The sequence below is a fragment of the Chiloscyllium plagiosum genome, unplaced genomic scaffold (assembly GCF_037043375.1).
Source record: "Chiloscyllium plagiosum isolate Xiang-an unplaced genomic scaffold, Cpla_swu_hap1 HiC_scaffold_12, whole genome shotgun sequence".
NCBI classification, from domain to species: Eukaryota; Metazoa; Chordata; class Chondrichthyes; order Orectolobiformes; family Hemiscylliidae; genus Chiloscyllium; species Chiloscyllium plagiosum.
This window is the reverse complement of record NW_028270150.1, coordinates 31,773,340-31,792,581: the sequence shown is the minus strand read 5'-3', so window position 1 is coordinate 31,792,581 and position 19,242 is coordinate 31,773,340. Positions and strand designations below refer to the sequence as shown.

The 19,242-nt window shown below is 39.3% G+C and overlaps 1 protein-coding gene across 2 annotated transcripts in view; it reads left to right on the top strand.

The window, feature by feature from the left end:
* urb1 (URB1 ribosome biogenesis homolog) overlaps positions 1–19,242 on the top strand; it is a 127,334-nt gene that overhangs the window by 72,169 nt on the left and 35,923 nt on the right. For both annotated transcript variants that reach the window (XM_043701201.2, XM_043701199.2), the window contains exons 27-31: positions 1,700–1,810; positions 1,903–1,966; positions 2,912–3,080; positions 3,333–3,435; positions 16,843–17,003. In XM_043701201.2, the coding sequence (XP_043557136.2) occupies positions 1,700–1,810; positions 1,903–1,966; positions 2,912–3,080; positions 3,333–3,435; positions 16,843–17,003 (608 nt within the window). The remainder of the gene's footprint in view (positions 1–1,699; positions 1,811–1,902; positions 1,967–2,911; positions 3,081–3,332; positions 3,436–16,842; positions 17,004–19,242) is intronic.

Here is a 19,242-nt window from a genome sequence, read left to right as displayed (position 1 = left end):
TGTCTCTACATCTACAAGTTTTGTATCACTGACAGATTTGAAATTTTACTCTGTACTCCATTATCTAAGTCATTTTTTATAGATCCATAAAAACAGTGGTCCTAGCACTGTGGTAGAATCTTGAGGAACACTACTGTCTATCATCTTGCATGCTGGAAGCAACAACCAGTGTACAATGTCTCGCTGTTTTGCATCCTTAAGCCAATTGTTTCCATCCGAGCTGACACTGATGCTCCTATTCCATGAGCCTCAATTCCGTTAATGAGCTTTTCGCCGCTCCAGAGTCACAATTGTTACAGTGCGAGGGGAGGCCTGGTGGCCATATGAGCATTTTACTAAGTGCTGCTCTGCTGCGCACCTTTGTACATTGCTCCTTTTCATTAGATTAGATTAGATTAGATTACTTACAGCGTGGAAACAGGCCCTTCGGCCCTTCGACCCGCCGAAGCGTAACCCACCCAGACCCGTTCTCCTACATTTACCCCTTCACCTAACGCTACGGGCAATTTAGCACGGCCAATTCACCTGACCTGCACATTTTTTTAGGATTGTGGGAGGAAACCGAAGCACACGGAGGAAACCCACGCAGACACGGGGAGAATGTGCAAACTCCACACAGAGAGTCGCCTGAGGCGGGAATTGAACCCGGGTCTCTGGCAGTGTGAGGCAGCAGTGCTAACCACTGTGCCACCGTGCCACCCACAAATGACAGTCTGATTTACCTTTTGACTGCCTTACATGATCTGCTTCCAGTACACTCTCAGGAAGGCATCCACATGTTCACCATGCGCTGCGCAAAAAAGAATTTCTCACATTGATTTTCCTTCTTTTGCCAGTTACTATAAAATGTGCGAGTGTTTTTCCCTGTCGGCTCTGTCCAGATCCCTCATTCTTTTGAATGCCTCTTTCAAATCTTCTCTCAACCTTCATTTCTGCAAGATAAACATTCCCATGAATCTTCTCTGTACCCTCTCTGATCCCTTCATCCTTCCTAAAGTGAGGTGGCCAGTCCCAGACCCAATACTTTAGCTGAAGCCAAATTAGTGTCCGATACAAGTTCAACACAACCTCCTTGCTCTTGTATTCCGTGTCCCTATTCATTAAGCATGCTGTATTTTTTGAACGATTCATCTGATACTTTGTGAAATGATTTCTGGGATCCGAATAAACAACATTCATTGCATTCCCTTCATCAAACTTCCCTATTGCTTACTTTAAAAAAACACTCAATTAGATTAGTCATGCACAATCTACATTTACAAACTTGGGATGGTTTTCCTCTCAAAATGTCTGTTGATTAATTTTCACTGATTATTATTTCTAAAACTTTACCCACCAACTTTACCTATAGTTAAAGAAGGAATGGACGTACTTTCTTAAATAAGGGAATTAAGCTTTTATAATATGCATCACAAAGGACAATGGATTTGATTCTGACCTGCTTAGCACAGATAACAGCATTACATTTCTCATTTGATAGCATGAATCTTGAGTATTGCTGAGAAATAGCACTTCTTGTCTTGTGCTCATCAGATCAATTCTCAGAAAAGCAAAGTATAGAGTAAGCAGCACTTACACTGAATAAGAGGAGAAGATTGATTGGTTGACAAGTGGAGCCTGATTGAGGCATTGCACAAAAGGTGAAATCACACTTTTTAAAGACTGCTTATTTGAGATTTTGATTTGTTTTTCCTTATAGAGGCTCTGGTTGATGTGTTACTGATTTTGGTCAGACGATGTCCAACTGTGTGCAACAGCAATCATTTTGGTGTTTTACTGGGGGCTTATGGAGCAACGCTGAGTAACACAGGTAAATTGCTTGGTTAAGAATTTAAATTTCATACAACTGAAATGCAGACATGATTATTCCAATTTGGTTATCTGCCCCTTTCCTTTGCAAAGATCAGAAGCTGCTGATGATCCTGCTGTCTTACGAGAAAAACAACATCAGTCTTGCAGAGTACAGGTGAGTAATCCTCCCTGGTGGTTCAAGTTACATTCATTACAATAATGTATGAAAATGTCCTGATTAAGCTGTAAGCAGCAGAATGTGAAAACTGTAGGCTTCTATTTCAAAGCATCTCATTACCAAAGACCATTAAAGAGAAAGGAATTGTATTTGCATAGCACCTTTCATGATGTGAATTATGCCCAAAGTGTTTTACAGCCAGAGAAGTGCTTTTTATATTGTAGCAGCTAATCTTTGCACAGTTAGATCCCACAAGCATCAGCTCCATCATGCACTAATGCCAAGTGACTTCATGAAATATGCAATCACCTTTAATCAGTAATAAACACCTGGAAACTGACTCTATCATTCATAAACCTGTACTTGAGTGAAAATTAATTGTAAACCATAAAATATTAGCCATTTTAACCTTATTCTTCCATAGGATCTAGGCAATACTGTCCATCCCTAAATGCCCCAGAACTGAACACTCAATTGACATGGCAGGATTGGAATCAGGTTTACCCTGGGCCTATGGATTTATAGTTCACTAACAATGCTGTGATGTCTACATCTCCCCTCAATCCTGATAAGTAGAAGATATTGCTGATCTCTTTATTTTCCAGTAACACATAATACTTTTGCAATTAAACAAAAACTGCCAGTAAAAATTGTTAAAAGTACTTGTATAAAACTGGAGATCCAAATTCCTTTGGTACAATAATATTGCCTACTTTCCCTTATGGAGAGATTCAAACAGAACATAATGAGATATTTTTATTTGCCAAATAACGTTCTGCTTCACTGACACATTTTTCACACTGCAATATTTTACTTGTACACTTGAGGAAACCAAACACATGTATCAATATTGCAATCTCCACTGAGTATTGTGGTGCTGTCTTTTGAACGTAATTGCACATTTGTAATTCAGGTAAATTGTGTTAAACATATGTTTCTCAGGCTGCTGCTTTGGGGTCCAGCTGCTGTTGAGCACCACAAGACTCGCAAGAGCCTGGGGCCATCCTTGTGGCAACAACCAGGCATGGAGGAAATCCTGTCACTCCTGGACAAAGAGAAAATGTTCCAGACAATTGTTAACTTCCCTCAGCGTCGCTATATTCTGTCACAGGTGCATTTAGTTGTATTACTATCCGTTATTTGTGGGGTTTTTTCATAGAGTCATAAAGATGTACAGAATGGAAACAGACCCTTCGGTCCAACCCGTCCATGCCGACCAGATATCCCAACCCAATCTATACCTGAGGATATTAATGTTGGCTGATGCAAAATACAGAAAATTAGCGTGTCTTATTTTATACCAGCTATATATCATGGCATAGTCAGATCCAGATTCATATTGCAAACATTTTATTTGTTTCAGGACGGAAAGGAGTTAGCGTTCAAAGAGTGCAGCATTAAGGATTCCCACAATCTCTATGATCCTTGTTTTTTGTTGCCCCTCTTCAGTGCATTAACTACGTCAGGTATGTAAAAGTGTGTTATATTTTTTGAAAAAGATACTGCTTTCAACGTAACTTATTGAGCCTACCTGCAATGAAGGAATATTTGAAATCCAATCTTTTCCTTGTAAAAATGTGACTTAAGACCAAAGCTTGAATGAAGTCATCTTTAGTGTTATCAACAAGACGTAAAGCTATGTGTGAGCTTTATTCAGTTGAAATATTTTGATTTTATTCTTAGATTAACATTTGCTAAGTCTCAATGAATGATGGTTTTTACCATTTTCTCAACACTTTCACAATACATAAATTGAATTAATATGCAGTAATTGTAAGTATACCTGTCAAATGTTGCAAAACATTGCGAATATCTTAATTTTAGTGACAAAAGACAATGGCTAAACAATTCTGCCCTCCTCCATTCTGGTGAGATTGATAGGCAAAGGAGGGTATTTAATAGTAAACCCTTATTGGCTGCAGGGATCCTGCCATCATTTCACCTCCACCTTGATTACTTCCATGTTGGGAAGACCTATGGATGGCCTTCTTCCTCTGTTATCAGTTGAGATCCTGAAGAAGCCATTCAGTAGCTTCATCCCACCACGACTGATTTTAACCCAGCAGCAGGCTGTGGGGCTCACCGTATGGGGTGTAGGACTCTATAAGACTGCTTACAGGCTACCTTCTCACTGAGGAGGGAGGATCGGGGATGATGCAGTCACAGACATGGCACAAAGTTCCATTGGTTGGCTGATTTTTAATGATTTAAAAAGCACCAATCATGAAAAGGTGAATGATGCCCATTGTGTTTAACATTTCCAGTTCGGACTTCACTTGCACCTCTTGTATTCTGCAGCTGGTGGCCATCAAAAAAGTATCACCTTCTTCAGTCTGTTTTGCAAACAGTGCACTCACAAACCTCTGTCTTCACCACCTCAGTGCTATCACCTCCTGACCTTGGGTACAGATATTTCTTTATTGTTATAATATCTAATAATATATTATGATGTATGTTATATTGTTATTGTATAATATCTTATTAGTGTGTGCCAAAATAACAAATTAATATGTGGTTTCAACAGTTTAGCGACATGGCCACTAGATGGCACACCCTGCACAATATGATTTGCCTTTTGAGAAACAAACTAGCTGACCATGTACTCAAAGTTAAAAATCACGCAACATCAGGTTATACTCCAACAGATTTATTTAAAAGTTCATTAGATGAAGGAGCAGTGCTCCAAAACCTAGTGCTTTCAAATAAACCTGTTGGACCATAACCTGGTGTAGTGTGATTTTTAACTGTGTACGCCCCAGTCCAACACCAGCATTTCCAAATCATATACTCATAGGCAAGGTACTCAAATGGACTGTGGCCATTCAGAAGGAATTAGTCGAAACAGACTGACGAACATTACCAATGGTTTAAACAAAGCTTGAATAGAAAGCAAAGAAGCAAGATTCAAGCAGAGCCTCTTTCACTGAAGTAATCTTTGTGAACGCCATCTTCTTGCAGTATTGATTGACTAGTTTCCAATTTATTGAGGACCTCCTGGGGCCACAAATTGTCGGGTGTCCATGACTCTGGAGTGGGTGCTGATTTGTTTTTTCTGAGAAGCTTTGGCTTAGCCAGAGCACCCATCGCTGAGAGCAACTAGATTTTTCACTGAGAAAGCTTTGTTTAATCAGAGGTAAATATTCAGACAAAAGTGCAGGAAAATCTTGGAGTAATTAAAGGGGATCTGACATTTTTCCGAAGTTGTGCGTCATTGAACTTAGACTTTAAACAGTTAAACAAAGTCGCCATAGTCTTACCAGACTCGGTGACAAGCGGTGTCCCGCAGGGTTCAGTATTGGGGCCGCAGCTGTTCACATTATATATTAATGATCTGGATGAAGGGACTGGGGGCATTCTAGCGAAGTTTGCCGATGATACGAAGTTAGGTGGACAGGCAGGTAGTACTGAGGAAGTGGGGAGGCTGCAGAAGGATCTGGACAGTTTGGAGGAGTGGTCCAGGAAATGGCTGATGGAATTCAATGTAAGCAAATGCGAGGTCTTGCACTTTGGAAAAAAGAATAGAAGCATGGATTACTTTCTAAACGGTGAGAAAATTCGTAAAGCCAAAGCACAGAGGGATCTGGGAGTGCTAGTTGAGGATTCTCTAAAGGTAAACATGCAGGTTGAGTCCGTGATTAAGAAAGTGAATGCAATGTTGTCAATTGTCTCAAGAGGGTTGGAATATAAAAGCACTGTTGTGCTACTGAGACTTTATAAAGCTCTGGTTAGGCCCCATTTGGAGTACTGTGTCCAGTTTTGGTCCCCACACCTCAGGAAGGACATACTGGCACTGGAGCGTGTCCAACGGAGATTCACACGGATGATCCCTGGAATGGTAGGTCTAACATATGAGGACTGGAATGGTAGGTCTAACATATGAGGAACGGCTGAGAATCTTGGGATTGTATTCATTGGAGTTTAGAAGATTAAGGGGAGATCTAATAGAAACTTACAAGATAATACATGGCTTAGAGAGGGTGGACGCTAGGAAATTGTTTCCGTTAGGCGAGGAGACTAGGACCCGTGGACACAGCCTTAGAATTAGAGGGAGTAAATTCAGAACAGAAATGCGGAGACATTTCTTCAGCCAGAGTGGTGGGCCTGTGGAATTCATTGCCACAGAGTGCAGTGGAGGCTGGGACGCTAAATGTCTTCAAGGCAGAAATTGATAAATTCTTGATGTCACAAGGAATTAAGGGCTATGGGGAGAATGCGGGTAAGTGTTGAAATGCCCATCAGCCATGATTGAATGGCGGAGTGGACTCGATGGGCCGAATGGTCTTACTTCCGCTCCTATGTCTTATGGTCTTGTAGAGCTATTCTCTCATTAGAGAGAGACAACTGGTGATGGTTTGACCTGAGAGTCACCACACCTTAGGCAAAGGGAGATGTTGAGAAGGAGAGTCCTTCATAGTAACTTCAGCCAGTGCAGGAATTGAACTCATGCTGTTAGTGTCACTCTGCAACAAAGCAACCATCCAGCCAACTGAGTTAAACCCTTTAAATGTTATGAACTAACCAATTATACCTTTCAATTGAATGCAGCTTTTGCTGAATAATTCACAACTGATCTTAAACTGTCTGTCGTTCTTGGGCAGAGCTGTTGTCAGTGCACTAACCTTCTCCCATGTTGACTAGGGTATTCATGGGATACCCACAGCCTGAACAATAACATTTATCATTTTATATAACAGGTTTAAAATGCAATAAGCATTATCAAACTCATACCAGTAACCAAAAGATTAATCGAAGAGACTGGATTAGGCTGATTGATTAGAAAGAGTCAGCATGTTTAAACATAATAAGGAATTTAAAACATTTCAAAGTGTAAAACTGATTGTTCATTTGACTTCAGCATTCACACCCAATCAGAGCCCTTCGAGATCATTCAACCAAAGAAAAGCTCCTCCATCTGATTTATGTTGTTTTAGATTGCAGATTTAGATTTAGATTTTCTTTAACGGCAATCATATTTCTTAAATAAGAAAAAATGTAACACCACATCATTGAATCCTTACAGTATGGAAGCAGGCCATTCAGCCCATCAAATCCACACTGACTCTCCAAATGGGTGGCACAGTGGCTCAGTGGTTAGCACTGCCCATTCACAGTGCAAGGGACCCAGGTTTGATTCCTGCCTTTGGTGACTGACTGTGTGGAGTTTGCATATTCTCCCCCTGTTTGCGTGGGTTTCCTCCGAGTGCACCAGTGTCCTCCTGCTCTCCAAAAATGTGCTTGTTAGGTGGATGGCCACGCTCAATTGCCTGTAGTATCTAGGGATGTGCAGGTGAGGTGGATTAGTCTTGGGAAATTCAGGTTACAGGGATAGGGTGGGGAGATGGATCTGAATAGAATGCTCTTCAGATGCTCAGTGTGGGCTAGATGGGCTGAATGGCCTGTGGAGATTCTGTAATTCTGTGACTAGATGAATGAATACTCTCAGCTATCAATCCAACACAAGAAGTCTACTTAACCTAACATAGTTGCATTCAATCCTGATTGCTTGATATTTCTGATATTTTTGTTGTCCCACAGCACAGGAAGTATTATGATTACCTATATTTGTACTTGGGTGCAATCCATTCTCTAACTGATTTACTGCTCCTATACTAACCATGGCACCATCTCTCTTGAGCTTGTCAATCAGTGAATGTTAGTGCTAGGAAATGGAGTATTCCGATCTCAGAAGTAGTGCAGACAGGTACAGAATGCTGCTTACTTCGCCTTAACTCAACAATATACTTTTGCTTCAATCTTTCTTCTGTCCTTGCTTATTTTTCGGTTCAAGGAGCCTCCTTTACCATAAAACAGAAACATGGTGATATCCAAAAAAAAATTATGGGAATGTGCAGCATTAAACTGTACAGCTTTTTCAGTGAATTAAAATGCAATCCTGAGGAAACACTCGGGAGGAAGTCCAGAAGTTCATAATAGGAGCAGATCAGAGAGCTTATAATAAGATATATAGGATGAACTCAGCATTAAGTATCAGTAAACAAGTGTCCACCTTTGGAGACAGTGATGACTGAGTGAAATTCAGGAATTATGTGTGGACAGAATATTGAAGTTTGCACGGTTAGAGTTATTTTCATGAAAATGAAGATTCGGCGAGTCATAGAGATATACAGCACGGAAGCAGACCCATCGGTCCAACTTGTCTATGCTGACCAGATATCCCAAACTACACTAGTCCCATTTGCCCGCACTTGGCCCATATCCCTCTAAATCTTTCCATTCATAAACCCATCCAGATGCCTTTTAAATGCTATAATTGTACTAGCCTCCACCACTTCCTCTGACAGCTCATTCAATACATGCACCACCTTCTGAATGAAAAAGTTGCCCCTTAGGTCCCTTTTACATCTTTCCCCTCTCACCCTCAACCTATGCCCTCTAGGACTCCCCCAACCTAGAGAAAAGACATTGTCTATTTATCCTATCCATGCCCCTCTTAATTTTATAAACCTCTATGAGGTCACCCCTCAGCCTCCAACGCTCCAGGGAAAACAGCCCCAGCATATTCAGCCTATCCCTATAGCTCTAATCCTCCTACCCTGGCAACAAGTAATTTAGTTCAGGGAATTTTGAGGAGACCAAGAGAGAATCTGGGGTAATAAAGGAAAGGCGAACAGCACATGGCCAAAGATAGTGAAAAAATCCAGAGCTGACAGCTCAGCTTAACTCACGACATTTGCGACACAAAAATACCTGGGGATACTTGTGCACAAAACACATAAAGCAAGCAGGCTGGTGCAGAAGGTAATCAGGAAGGTGAGTGGAATGTTGGCCCTTACTTCAAGGGGGTTGAAGTTTAAGTGTAGGGAAGCCTCCCTGCAACTGTGCAAGACTTTGGTGAGACCACATCTGGAGTACTGTGAGCAGTTTTAGTCCCCTTCTTTCGGGAAAGATATTTAATTGGAGGCAATTCAGAGAAGCTTTACTAAAATGATGGCTGGTAAGGAGGGATTGTCTAATGAGCAAAGGTTAAACAGGTTGGAACTCTATTTGTTGAAATTTAGAAAATAATGGGAAGTGCTGTCACCGAAATATATAGAATTCTTAAGGGGCTTGACAGGGTAAATTCTGAGAGGATATTTCACCTCATTAGAGAGTCTAGAATGAGAGGGCATAGTCTCAGAATAAAGGAATGCCAGTTTTAAGACTGAGATGAGGATAAATTTCTTTGTCTTAGAGACTTGTAAGACTTTGAAACTCCTTGCCATAGACACCTTTTGGGGGTGCAGTTTTTGTTCATATTTAAGACTGAGACAGATTCTTGATCAGGGTGACAGGGAGAGAGATGTGCAGAATGTCAGATCCGCAATTATTTTATTGAATGGTTGAGCAGGTTCAATGGGTCAAAAGGTCTACTCCTTTTCCTATTTCTTCTGGTCTTATGGGGAAATGTTTATGGAAAAAGATCAAGTATTGTCGATTACGCTAAATTAGGAATATGGGATGAAATTTTGACCCTGTACAAATTGATGAGTTTTGACTGAGTTAAAAGTGAGCCCATTACCTCATTTTCTGTAATAAATGAGTCATTGCTGCCAAGTCTAATTTTACACAAAGCACTAATCATGTGCCATCGAATTCATCACATACACAGTTTGTGTTTGAAATGTATTTCCCCACAACAGTAACACTTTCTACAGTTTCGGTATTTTCAAAAGAAGAATAGTGCTAAACATTTGCGCCTTGTCTGGTCCTGGTGTAATTTGAACTTTATTCCTCTAGGTCTTTTTTTTTTAACTCTGTCTTACTGTTCCCTTAAACCTGTGCCAGTTAAGTTTCTGAATTTGAATGAATGTTATATGGACTACCATTCTATCATGAAGAAATACCTGAAAGAGATCATTATAAGCAATTGAGGATACATGCTCATGCTAATTGTAGAGAGGGCCAGCAGTGAGCTAATTGAGACTTTAAAATTTTAACTTTCTGTAGTTGCAGTCAAAATAGTCTGATGAGATATCACAAAGTAAAGCAACTTCTCTGTTATGGTAAAAACAATGACTGCAGATGCTGGAAACCAGATTCTGGATTAGTGGTGCTGGAAGAGCACAGCGGTTCAGGCAGCATCCGAGGATCTTTGAAATCGACGTTTCGGGCAAATTCCTGATGAAGGGCTTTTGCCCGAAATGCCGATTTCGAAGCTCCTTGGATGCTGCTTGAACTGCTGTGCTCTTCCAGCACCACTAATCCAGAAACTTCTCTGTTATCCCTATCTGACTATTTCACTGTCTGTGCTGGATCTTAAATAAAAATGTCATGCTGTCTCCATTAGTTGTGATATATATAGCTGTTTTGTAAGAGGTAGTGACCTTGAAATATGAAAGAGACTACATTTGTCTGACATAAATCTGTCAATGAAAGTGTCTTTATCATTTTAGATGCATTTCACTTTTCAAGGTTGTTAAATATAATGGTGGTTTTACGACTAGTTCACAGTTTATTTCTCCTGTTCAAGGGTGTAATTTCTCTCCTTTTAGAAGGTGCATGGTAATTTTTTTTAAATTCTGAAGAGTTTGATGTCACCCTTTAAGTTTAATTCAGCTCTGTGTAATGTTTTTCTACTTTTAGTAACTCGAAAGGCAATTTTCTAAGATTGCATACTCTCAGCTCAGATCCAAGTCTTTCGGAGCATAATGAAAGAGGTCATGGACACTTACAGTGTCACAGACCCTCAGGCAAGACTCCATCTTGGAAGCATGATTTATTAAAATCAGCTTTTCTGTGTTGTCTTGGCCCAAATGCTTGAATTTTCATCTGCTAAGAGAGTAACACATTGTCAAGATACCATCTTTTCAAAAGTACGTTCAGTCAGGTTTATCCCAGTGGTTTTCCATAGATGTGAAAAATAAATCCACAACACAACTGGGTAAAAACAAGAAATGTCTCTGCTTTCTGGCTGGTACGCTTTTCACCATGAACCAAGATGGATTGGTCATTATTGAACTGTTTTAAACAACTTGCTTTTTATGAAGCAGCTGCGTTAAATAAGTAATTACATTTCAAAATGTAGCCCTTTGAAACATCTTTGAGAGGCATTATTTAAACAATCATCCTCTTTTCCATGTTCTGGATTACCATATGTGTGTTAAGAGGGTGTACAAAGAAGATTTGGTTATCATATCAATTACTTTGTGGGTGTATTGTGAAGAGTTGTTATCTCTGTAAAAGTCTACACTAGGCCATGGAAAATGTTTCCAGTTTGGAATCCACAGTCAGTATTGGCACAAAAGCAGCATTAATATATTTAATATTGACTTCACTAATGTGCCTTGATTCCATGTTTGAAAGAGTAGCTTCTATTGCTTCTCTTTGGTGTTCTGCTGTCATCATATGAACTTGGTCTATCAATTGGTTGTGCAATGTCGCACGCTTCAGCAAGTCCCTAATTTTCACATAATTACAAGAGCATCACCCATGTCACCAACTCCTTCTGCGCTATATAAAGCCCAGTACATAAGCACATTTTTGTCCTACAATTTTTAGAAGGCTCTCTATGCTCCTCATGTTGCTGATAGTTTCTGCTCCACTTCTGATTTACAATTTACAGTTTTTAGAATTTTAATAGACCTTTAAATTAATGTAGGAGAAAGTGAGGGCTGCAAATGCTGGAGACTAGAGTTGAAGAGTGTGGTGCTGGAAAAACACAGCTAGTCAGGCGGCATCCGACGAGCAGGAGAATCAAGTTTCTGACATTAACCCTTCATCAGGAATGAGGCTTGTGGGCCAACGGGGCTGTGAGATAAATGAAAGGGGAGTGGGGCAAGGGAAGGAGGTAGCTGGAATACAATAGGTGCATCCCCCTCCATTTATCTCTCAGCCCCCTTGGCCCACAAGACTCATTCCTGGTGAAGGACTCATGCCCGAAATGTTGATTCTCCTGCTCCTCGGATGCTGCCTGACCGGCTGTGCTTTTTCAGCACTGCACTCTTTTTAAATTAATCTGTTTATTTATTTTCTTTTTGTTGAAATTGTGTGTGATGTCCCTTTCACTATACCTTTTGTAAAAGAGTTTGAAATAATCTGACAATAAGTGTTTATTTAGAGCACAAAAAGTACTGTTACCCGAGTCTCTTAGAGGTGATCTTTGCTTTTACTTACTTACAAATGTATTAAATATCTGATACACTCAGGCAATCGATGGGACTTTTCCTACTGCATCAAAGATATGTCAAAGAGTATAATTTGTCCCTTTTTGATAAAAGGAACCCTTAATCTCATGACACCTCACACCCTTCTGAAATTATTTAACAATGGCAGGGTGGCTCAATGCTTAGCATTGCTGCCTTACAGCACCAGGGACTCAAGTTCGATTCCAGCCTTGGATGACTGTGTATGTGTAGTTTGTATGTGCTCCCTATGTCTGTGTGAGTTTCTTTTGGATACTCCAGTTTCTTTCCACAGTAAAAAGATGTGCGGGTTTGGTGGATTTAGTTCCTGTTTAGTTCCTATTATGGCAACTCGTAGAATTAAAATCAATTAATAAATCTTGAATATGACACTAGTTTCAGCAAAGGTGCAAGAAACTACCACCGAATGTTATAAACACCCATTTAGTTCCTTTAGGGAAAGCATGTGCCATTTTTTACTTAATCCAGCCCATTGATGACTCTTAAGTGTTCTCTGAACTGGCCTAGCAAGCCACTAGATTCAAAGCTAATTATGGATGTGCCTTTCCAGTGAAGCCCAATCCCATGAAAGAATACAGTGATGTATTTTTTGGAGTTATTCTGTCTGTTGAACAAAAGTGTTAGTGTTGTGTATTTGAATGTTTGGATCATTAGTTTGGAGCCATTATTTCAATAAGTTACCTTTAGCAAGTATTGTATTTTAGACCTGGTAAAAGAAGAGCCTTTACTTACACCCTTTTAATTCAATTTGCAAAGCCTGTTAGCCAATCGCACCCAATAATTGGGTTGAAATAACCTGAGACTAAAACTGAGTGAATCCACTTTGAAGAAGGGACAATTAGTTTTAAACATGATCCATGATGTTATGGTATAGAAACAATGTATGCTCCTTTTATTCCTAAAGACCATGATTTTCACTCAACTGAATTGTGATTGCATAAATAACAGATACTCCCAATCACAGAAGCAAAACCTTTGTTCATTAGAACGTGACTTTAATGTGGCACCTTGAATGTAAGAAAACATCATGAATTTGAAATAAAATTTGGCATTATTGGCAATGGTTCAATGGGTAGCATTCTTGCCTATGAGTCATAGGACTGTGTAAGATACTCTGATATCTGAGCGCATTACTTTAGACAGACACTGCAATGCAATGCTGAAGGTATGCTGTACTGTCAGAGGTGTGGTCTTTAGCTCCATCATCTATCTTGGTTTGATGTGAAATACTCCATGGCATACTTTCAGAGCATAGAATTTCCCCCCCAATGATTGTCTCTCAACCAAAAGCAAAGAAGCAGATTATCTGGTTATTTTCTCCCTGCTGTTTGTGAGATCTGTCTGATGTGAATTGGCAGCTAGGCTGTCTACACTACAATGACTGCACTTCACTGATACGTCATTGTTTGTAAAATACTTTCAGACATTCTGCAGTACTACGTAAATGCAAGTTCTTTATTTTGGAGGAGTAATGAAAAACCTGGCAAAAAAATTTGATTTTATGGGACTGTTAAGGAAAAGAGCATTTAGGAAGGAAATTCCAGAGCATAGGATTGGCCTGGTGAAAGTCAAAAGTCAAGTGAGGAGCAGGGGATAAACAAGACCAGAGCTAGAGGAAAATGAAATAATAGCTTGGTATAGATGAATATTTTCAAAAAGTTGAGATTATGGAGGATAAAACCTTCATTGTTTGAGGCAAAGGAAGAGCCAGTAACAATGTGTGTTGTTGAGGGAAGAAAAGATAACTGAGTGACGTCAGATGATGGATATGATACAACTGCAGAGATTTAAATGAACTATGCTTTCCAGAGGGTAGAAGATGAAAGGCTGGCATGGAGAGCTTTGGATGGAATAGTTGAGTATGCAAGTGATATAGACATGGATGAAAGTTTCTTCAGCAGATTTTCTGAGAGTGAAACTGAGTGAGTTATTTGATTCCAGCAATGATGTAACTCTGTCCTCATCAGCTGAAGTTGAATTATTTTACAAGAGAATAAATTAGAAAAACATCTAGTATTCCATAGCTAATAAGTGATCTTGAACTCTCTTTATGACTCAACCAGTTCCTTATCAGTGACCTTGCCTCCATCATCATGTCACAAGTGGGAATGTTCATTAATGATGTGTTCAGTGTTTAGCACCATTTACAATTCCTCAGATATCCGAGCATTCCATGTTCAAATGCAGTAGATACGTGGTAACACCACCATCTGCAAGTTCTCCTCTAAGCAACTCACCATCCTGACTTGGAAATAAATCTTTGATTGTTATTGGGTCAAAATCCTGGAATGCCCTCTTTGGGCATTTTGGGTCAACCTACAATAGGTGGACTGCAGCAGTTCAAGCAGAAAGCTCACCACCACCTTCTTGAGGGCAACTACGCAAGGGCAATACCCACATTCCATAAGTGAATCAAAAAAAGGTCTCTATTTATATGTACATATCATTTGTTATTTTTATCACACCACATTAAATAATGGATCTAGGGAAACTTATTTTGTTCACATGAAAGGCGTTCACATAATAAAGCTCCCAGGAACAAAGTTTATAAAAATCACCCTGATAATATAATCTCAGACTTTTTGTGGCTACTTTGAAATAAGTTTCCTACTTTGTAATTTGTTTGAATGATCGCACACTACATTCATAGGTCCTATTTGCAGCAAGGTCTTTAATCCCTGTCTCTGGATTAGAGGTGTTGGAAAAGCACAGCAGTTCAGGCAGCATCCGAGGAGCCCTGTCGTCAATTGCATTACATTAATAGAAAACCGCGTTTATGGCTTCAAAATTGAAAGTCCGTTATGAAAACACAAAGTCTGGAGACGCATTTGCAGAGAAACAAATTGAGACAGTTTGGTAGGCTTCAGGATCACTGCAGCTTTGCTGCATCAAAATTCTAAAGCAATCCAATGATGAACACCAACTTATTGCTTTGTTTTAATTTTTTGTATTCATTAGTTCCAGCTAATGTTAGGGTTAACTGGCTCTAGATTTCTAAAAATCTCAAATAAGCATTTGTGTCCTTTTGCTCAGTGATGTCACAGATGTGCTGGATCATTGGACTGTATGAAATTAAGAACAAAACAGAACACAGTCACATGCATGAAATTATCAATTTTCTCTCCTGTAGTTCAAAATCAATCTTGTCTGCTTTATTTTAATTCCCTGTTTGCAAAATGAGACTAGTGTGTACTGACCGTGTAATTTACATTATGGAAGAGCTGTGATCATAAACTTAATTTAGATTATTTAATAATCCTTTGCTTTGTAGTCATTAATGGAAGGGATGTTAGAAGTATAGAATGGAATGTTTCTGCATCAGATACATTCAGAACAAGTATGGTATAGATTAGATGCAGAATAACCTCGCTGTATCCTGTTCAGAAATTGTATCAAGCTAACCCTCTGAACAGAATGCACCCCTCATCAGCTGTTTACCTTTCCTACAACATTATTCTTGTGGCCCCCTGAGTTAAGTTGTCGGTAGAGGTCGATTTTTTTGAATGGTTCTTAACACTTTGGTATTGATGTGTCGAACATTCACCACCAAGGTTAATAATCTCCATATCAAACTGCCAAGAAATTAGTACAGGTTCTGTTAGCTTGATTACAGAGTGCACCAAGTCTTTACATAGGTGCACATCTCAGTTACCTAACATGAAAAAAGAAAGCTTTGCATCGGTTGACAACATTCAAGGCTCAGAGAAACCCAATTGTACACAAGATATTGCTGGATGATAACCAGCTAAACTGGAAGCTTACAAGTACAGGTGACTCAAATCCATTTTTTTTCTTCATTCACAGGGTGAGTGCATCGCTAACTAAACCAGCATTTATTGCCCATCCCTAATTGCCCAAGAGGGCAGTTAAGAGTGGGTCTAGAGTCACCTGTAGGGAAGACCAGGCAAGGACCCCAGATTCCTCCCCTAAAGGACATTATTGAACTGGCCCATTTCCCCTGCTCATCCACCAATTTCATTTGACCTAATGAGGAATTGGCTTCTGACATTACTGGAGTCTGAGATGTGAAAATATCTGCTCAAATTGATGGGCTTTCCCTTCTGCGCCTTTGTCGTGATAGGTCAATCAAATTCCTAACTCTAACACAAAGGGTTGGCTTTGTTCCAAGCTGCCATTGTCAAGGTTGATACTTTGGAGCCACTGGAATGCTGCAGAGAATCTGCTCATGTTTAGCCCTCTCCTCTATTCCCAGAGGATAGTCTGTATCGTCAATAGACTGTGGTTAAGAGTGTGATGGAAGTCTTGCTAGATAGATAAATGTTGCCAAAGAGCACTTTGAGTTAAAAGTAAAATACCTTCTTACCACATTCCTGATCACAGTGAGGAGCCCATTCAATAGTAGTGACAGTGTTGGTAGATTTTCCTTGCCTCTGCAATTCCTCCATGATGGACAATAAGTTCTAGGTCCATAAACACATGCTTTCAAGTAAGGCCTTCCAACACCTGGTCTTCCTGCATTAAGAGAAAATAATCTGTTACCTGCAAACATCTTTCCCTTGTCCAATACCAAGTTGTTGGTAATTTCACATCATTTCACAATTGCTACTTATGGCATATTGCTAAATACAAAATAACTGCCACATCTAACTAGAGAACAGTGGTTGCTGTTCAAAATCAGTATTTGTACTTGAAGGAATATCATCCATATCATATCTGCTATGAAATGTCAGATAAATTTAAATCTTTATGATTTTTGTTTTTCTTTTGCAGAAGCTGTGGTAGACTGCTACAAGTTTGTGGATGTTAATGCTTTGGGACTAACTGTGGCAGCTCTTAGTAGTTATGATCTAAATGTAAGAGCTGCGGCCTATCACATCCTGAGTAATTATCACATGCATCTGGAGGCTGCTCGCTTTAAGGAAAAGCAGCAGGTAAGTGAAATGCGTGGTGTACAATTTGCATCAGTCTCAGACCGATGCTTGTCTTTCAGAGTTAAGTGGATCTTTCAAAATACATCCATCCAAAACACTGGGAGTGTGTTATGTGCTTCTCATGTCTTGTAGTATCCATGATGTCTACAGACTTTCTCCACAGGAAAAGATCTGACATAGTAAATCACCTTGATTTGGTTCTGACTGTCAGTACCATAGACTAGCATGCAGTCAGAGTTGTGAACCTTCATTGTTACTCTGGGGCACACAGGCATACGCACAGACTGTACCAGTTAGCCTGTTTCATTGTTGTCTGCAGTTTCATTAAAGTTCTCAACACATCTTGTCAGTCTTATCAATGATATTTTGTGATAAATTGACCGAGCATAAAACAGCAGGAACTGTACGCATGCTGATATTATAGTTTTATATATTTTTACTTACCCTTTTGTAAATTAAACTAAGCAAATATTTTATGTCTGTCTTCACAAAAGACATAATTTGCATACTAGAAATAGAGAGTAACCAAGGAGCTAATGAGAATGAGGAACTTGAGCTTGAGATAATTACATATTGGGGAATAAAGATATTAGAGAAAGAAAAAGGACTAAAAGACAAATGATCTCACAAGACCTGATCGGCCAAATAAATAAAAGCAAAATACTGCAGTTGCTGGAAATCTGAAATTAATATAGAAGGTGTTGAAAATACTGAGCAAGTCGGAAGAAATTGAATTGAAGTGTTAACTCTCTTTCTGTCACCATAGTCATTGCCAGATCTGATTATTTTTTCAGCACTTTCTGTTTCGTCTCTGATGGCCTACTTCTTAGGGTTCTAAAAGAGCTTCAGGGATGATGGAAGAAATTATTATGATTTTTCAAAATTTCCTCAAATCTACAATTGTCCCAGTGAATTAAACGGAATCAACTCTAACATTTAAAGAAAGGATCATGAGAGAAAGCAGGGGTCTACAGGACATTTGCCTTGACATCTGTTGGGAAAATGATGGACTCTGAGGAAGTTTAACAATACACTCAGATTCATAGTATGATTAAACATGAGGTAACATGATATAACGAAAGAGAAATCTTGATTGACAAAATAATACTTTCTTTTGAAAATGTAACTATTGGGGTAGAGAAAGAAAAATCAGTAGATGTAGTATACTTTGATTTTCAAAGACATCCAATAAGGTACCACTCAAAAGGTAATGGGCAAGATATGTGCTCATGGAATTTGAGGGGTATTGTATAAAAAAAAGGATTGGTTAACATCTGTGGAGGGAGAGGCACAGTTAATATTTCAGAATTTGAGAAATTTCTGTCAAAAGATTAGCAATCTGGAATGTTAACTCTGTTTTCCCACTGATGTTGCATAATCTACTGAGAAGTTTCAGCATTTCTGTTTTGGCTTCAGATTTCCAGGAGACAGTGTTTTGGTTTCCTACTTAAAAGTGGAAATTAATTTAAAGATAGCAACATATGAATTGCTAAATGAGGAAAGATCAAGGTCCATCTTGTTAACCTTCTACCATCCTGAAAGTTGCATGGTGTAATAATGACAGATTTTTGTTATTCATTCATGGGATATGGCGTCACTGGCTGGGCCAGCATTTATTGCCCATCTCTAGTTGCCCTATGGTGTTGGTCGTCTTGATTTGCTGCAGCCCATTTCGTTTAGGTTAATCAACAGTGACGTTAGGGAGTGAGTTCCTGTTGTTCACTCTTCATAGCAACTCATCTCTGTTAATTAGTCCATAACAGAATCAAATTTGACAAGAGGAAATTGCAGAAATGAATAACTTTGGGAAACCAGGGTTCAAAATCTCCCTACCTGCTGTTTCTAATTACTCCAACCAAAAATTTTATTTTCTGAAAGATATTTGATTTGCGTTTGAGTTAATGAATGTTAACTGCTTTTGTGCCTTCCCCAGTGAGTCTGTTCCATTAATGCTTGTTCATTGAAATTTTGCTTCCTTGGTTTTGAATTTACAGCCATCAGGTGTGGGCTTTGTTTTCTGTTCTGCTGTTCTGGACAAGTTGAACAAGCTTGTCATTAATCTGCATTACCTTATCTCCTGTTAATAGCAATGATTTAACCTCTCAACCTTTTCCTCCCAGTAAGATCATATCCAATTGTAATACCCACTGCTTTTAATCCAATCCCTCCAGACCTTCAGTCTTTCTGGTTACTCTCTTACATCTGTTTTCAATAAGTATAATGTCTCCCTTGTGCTGCA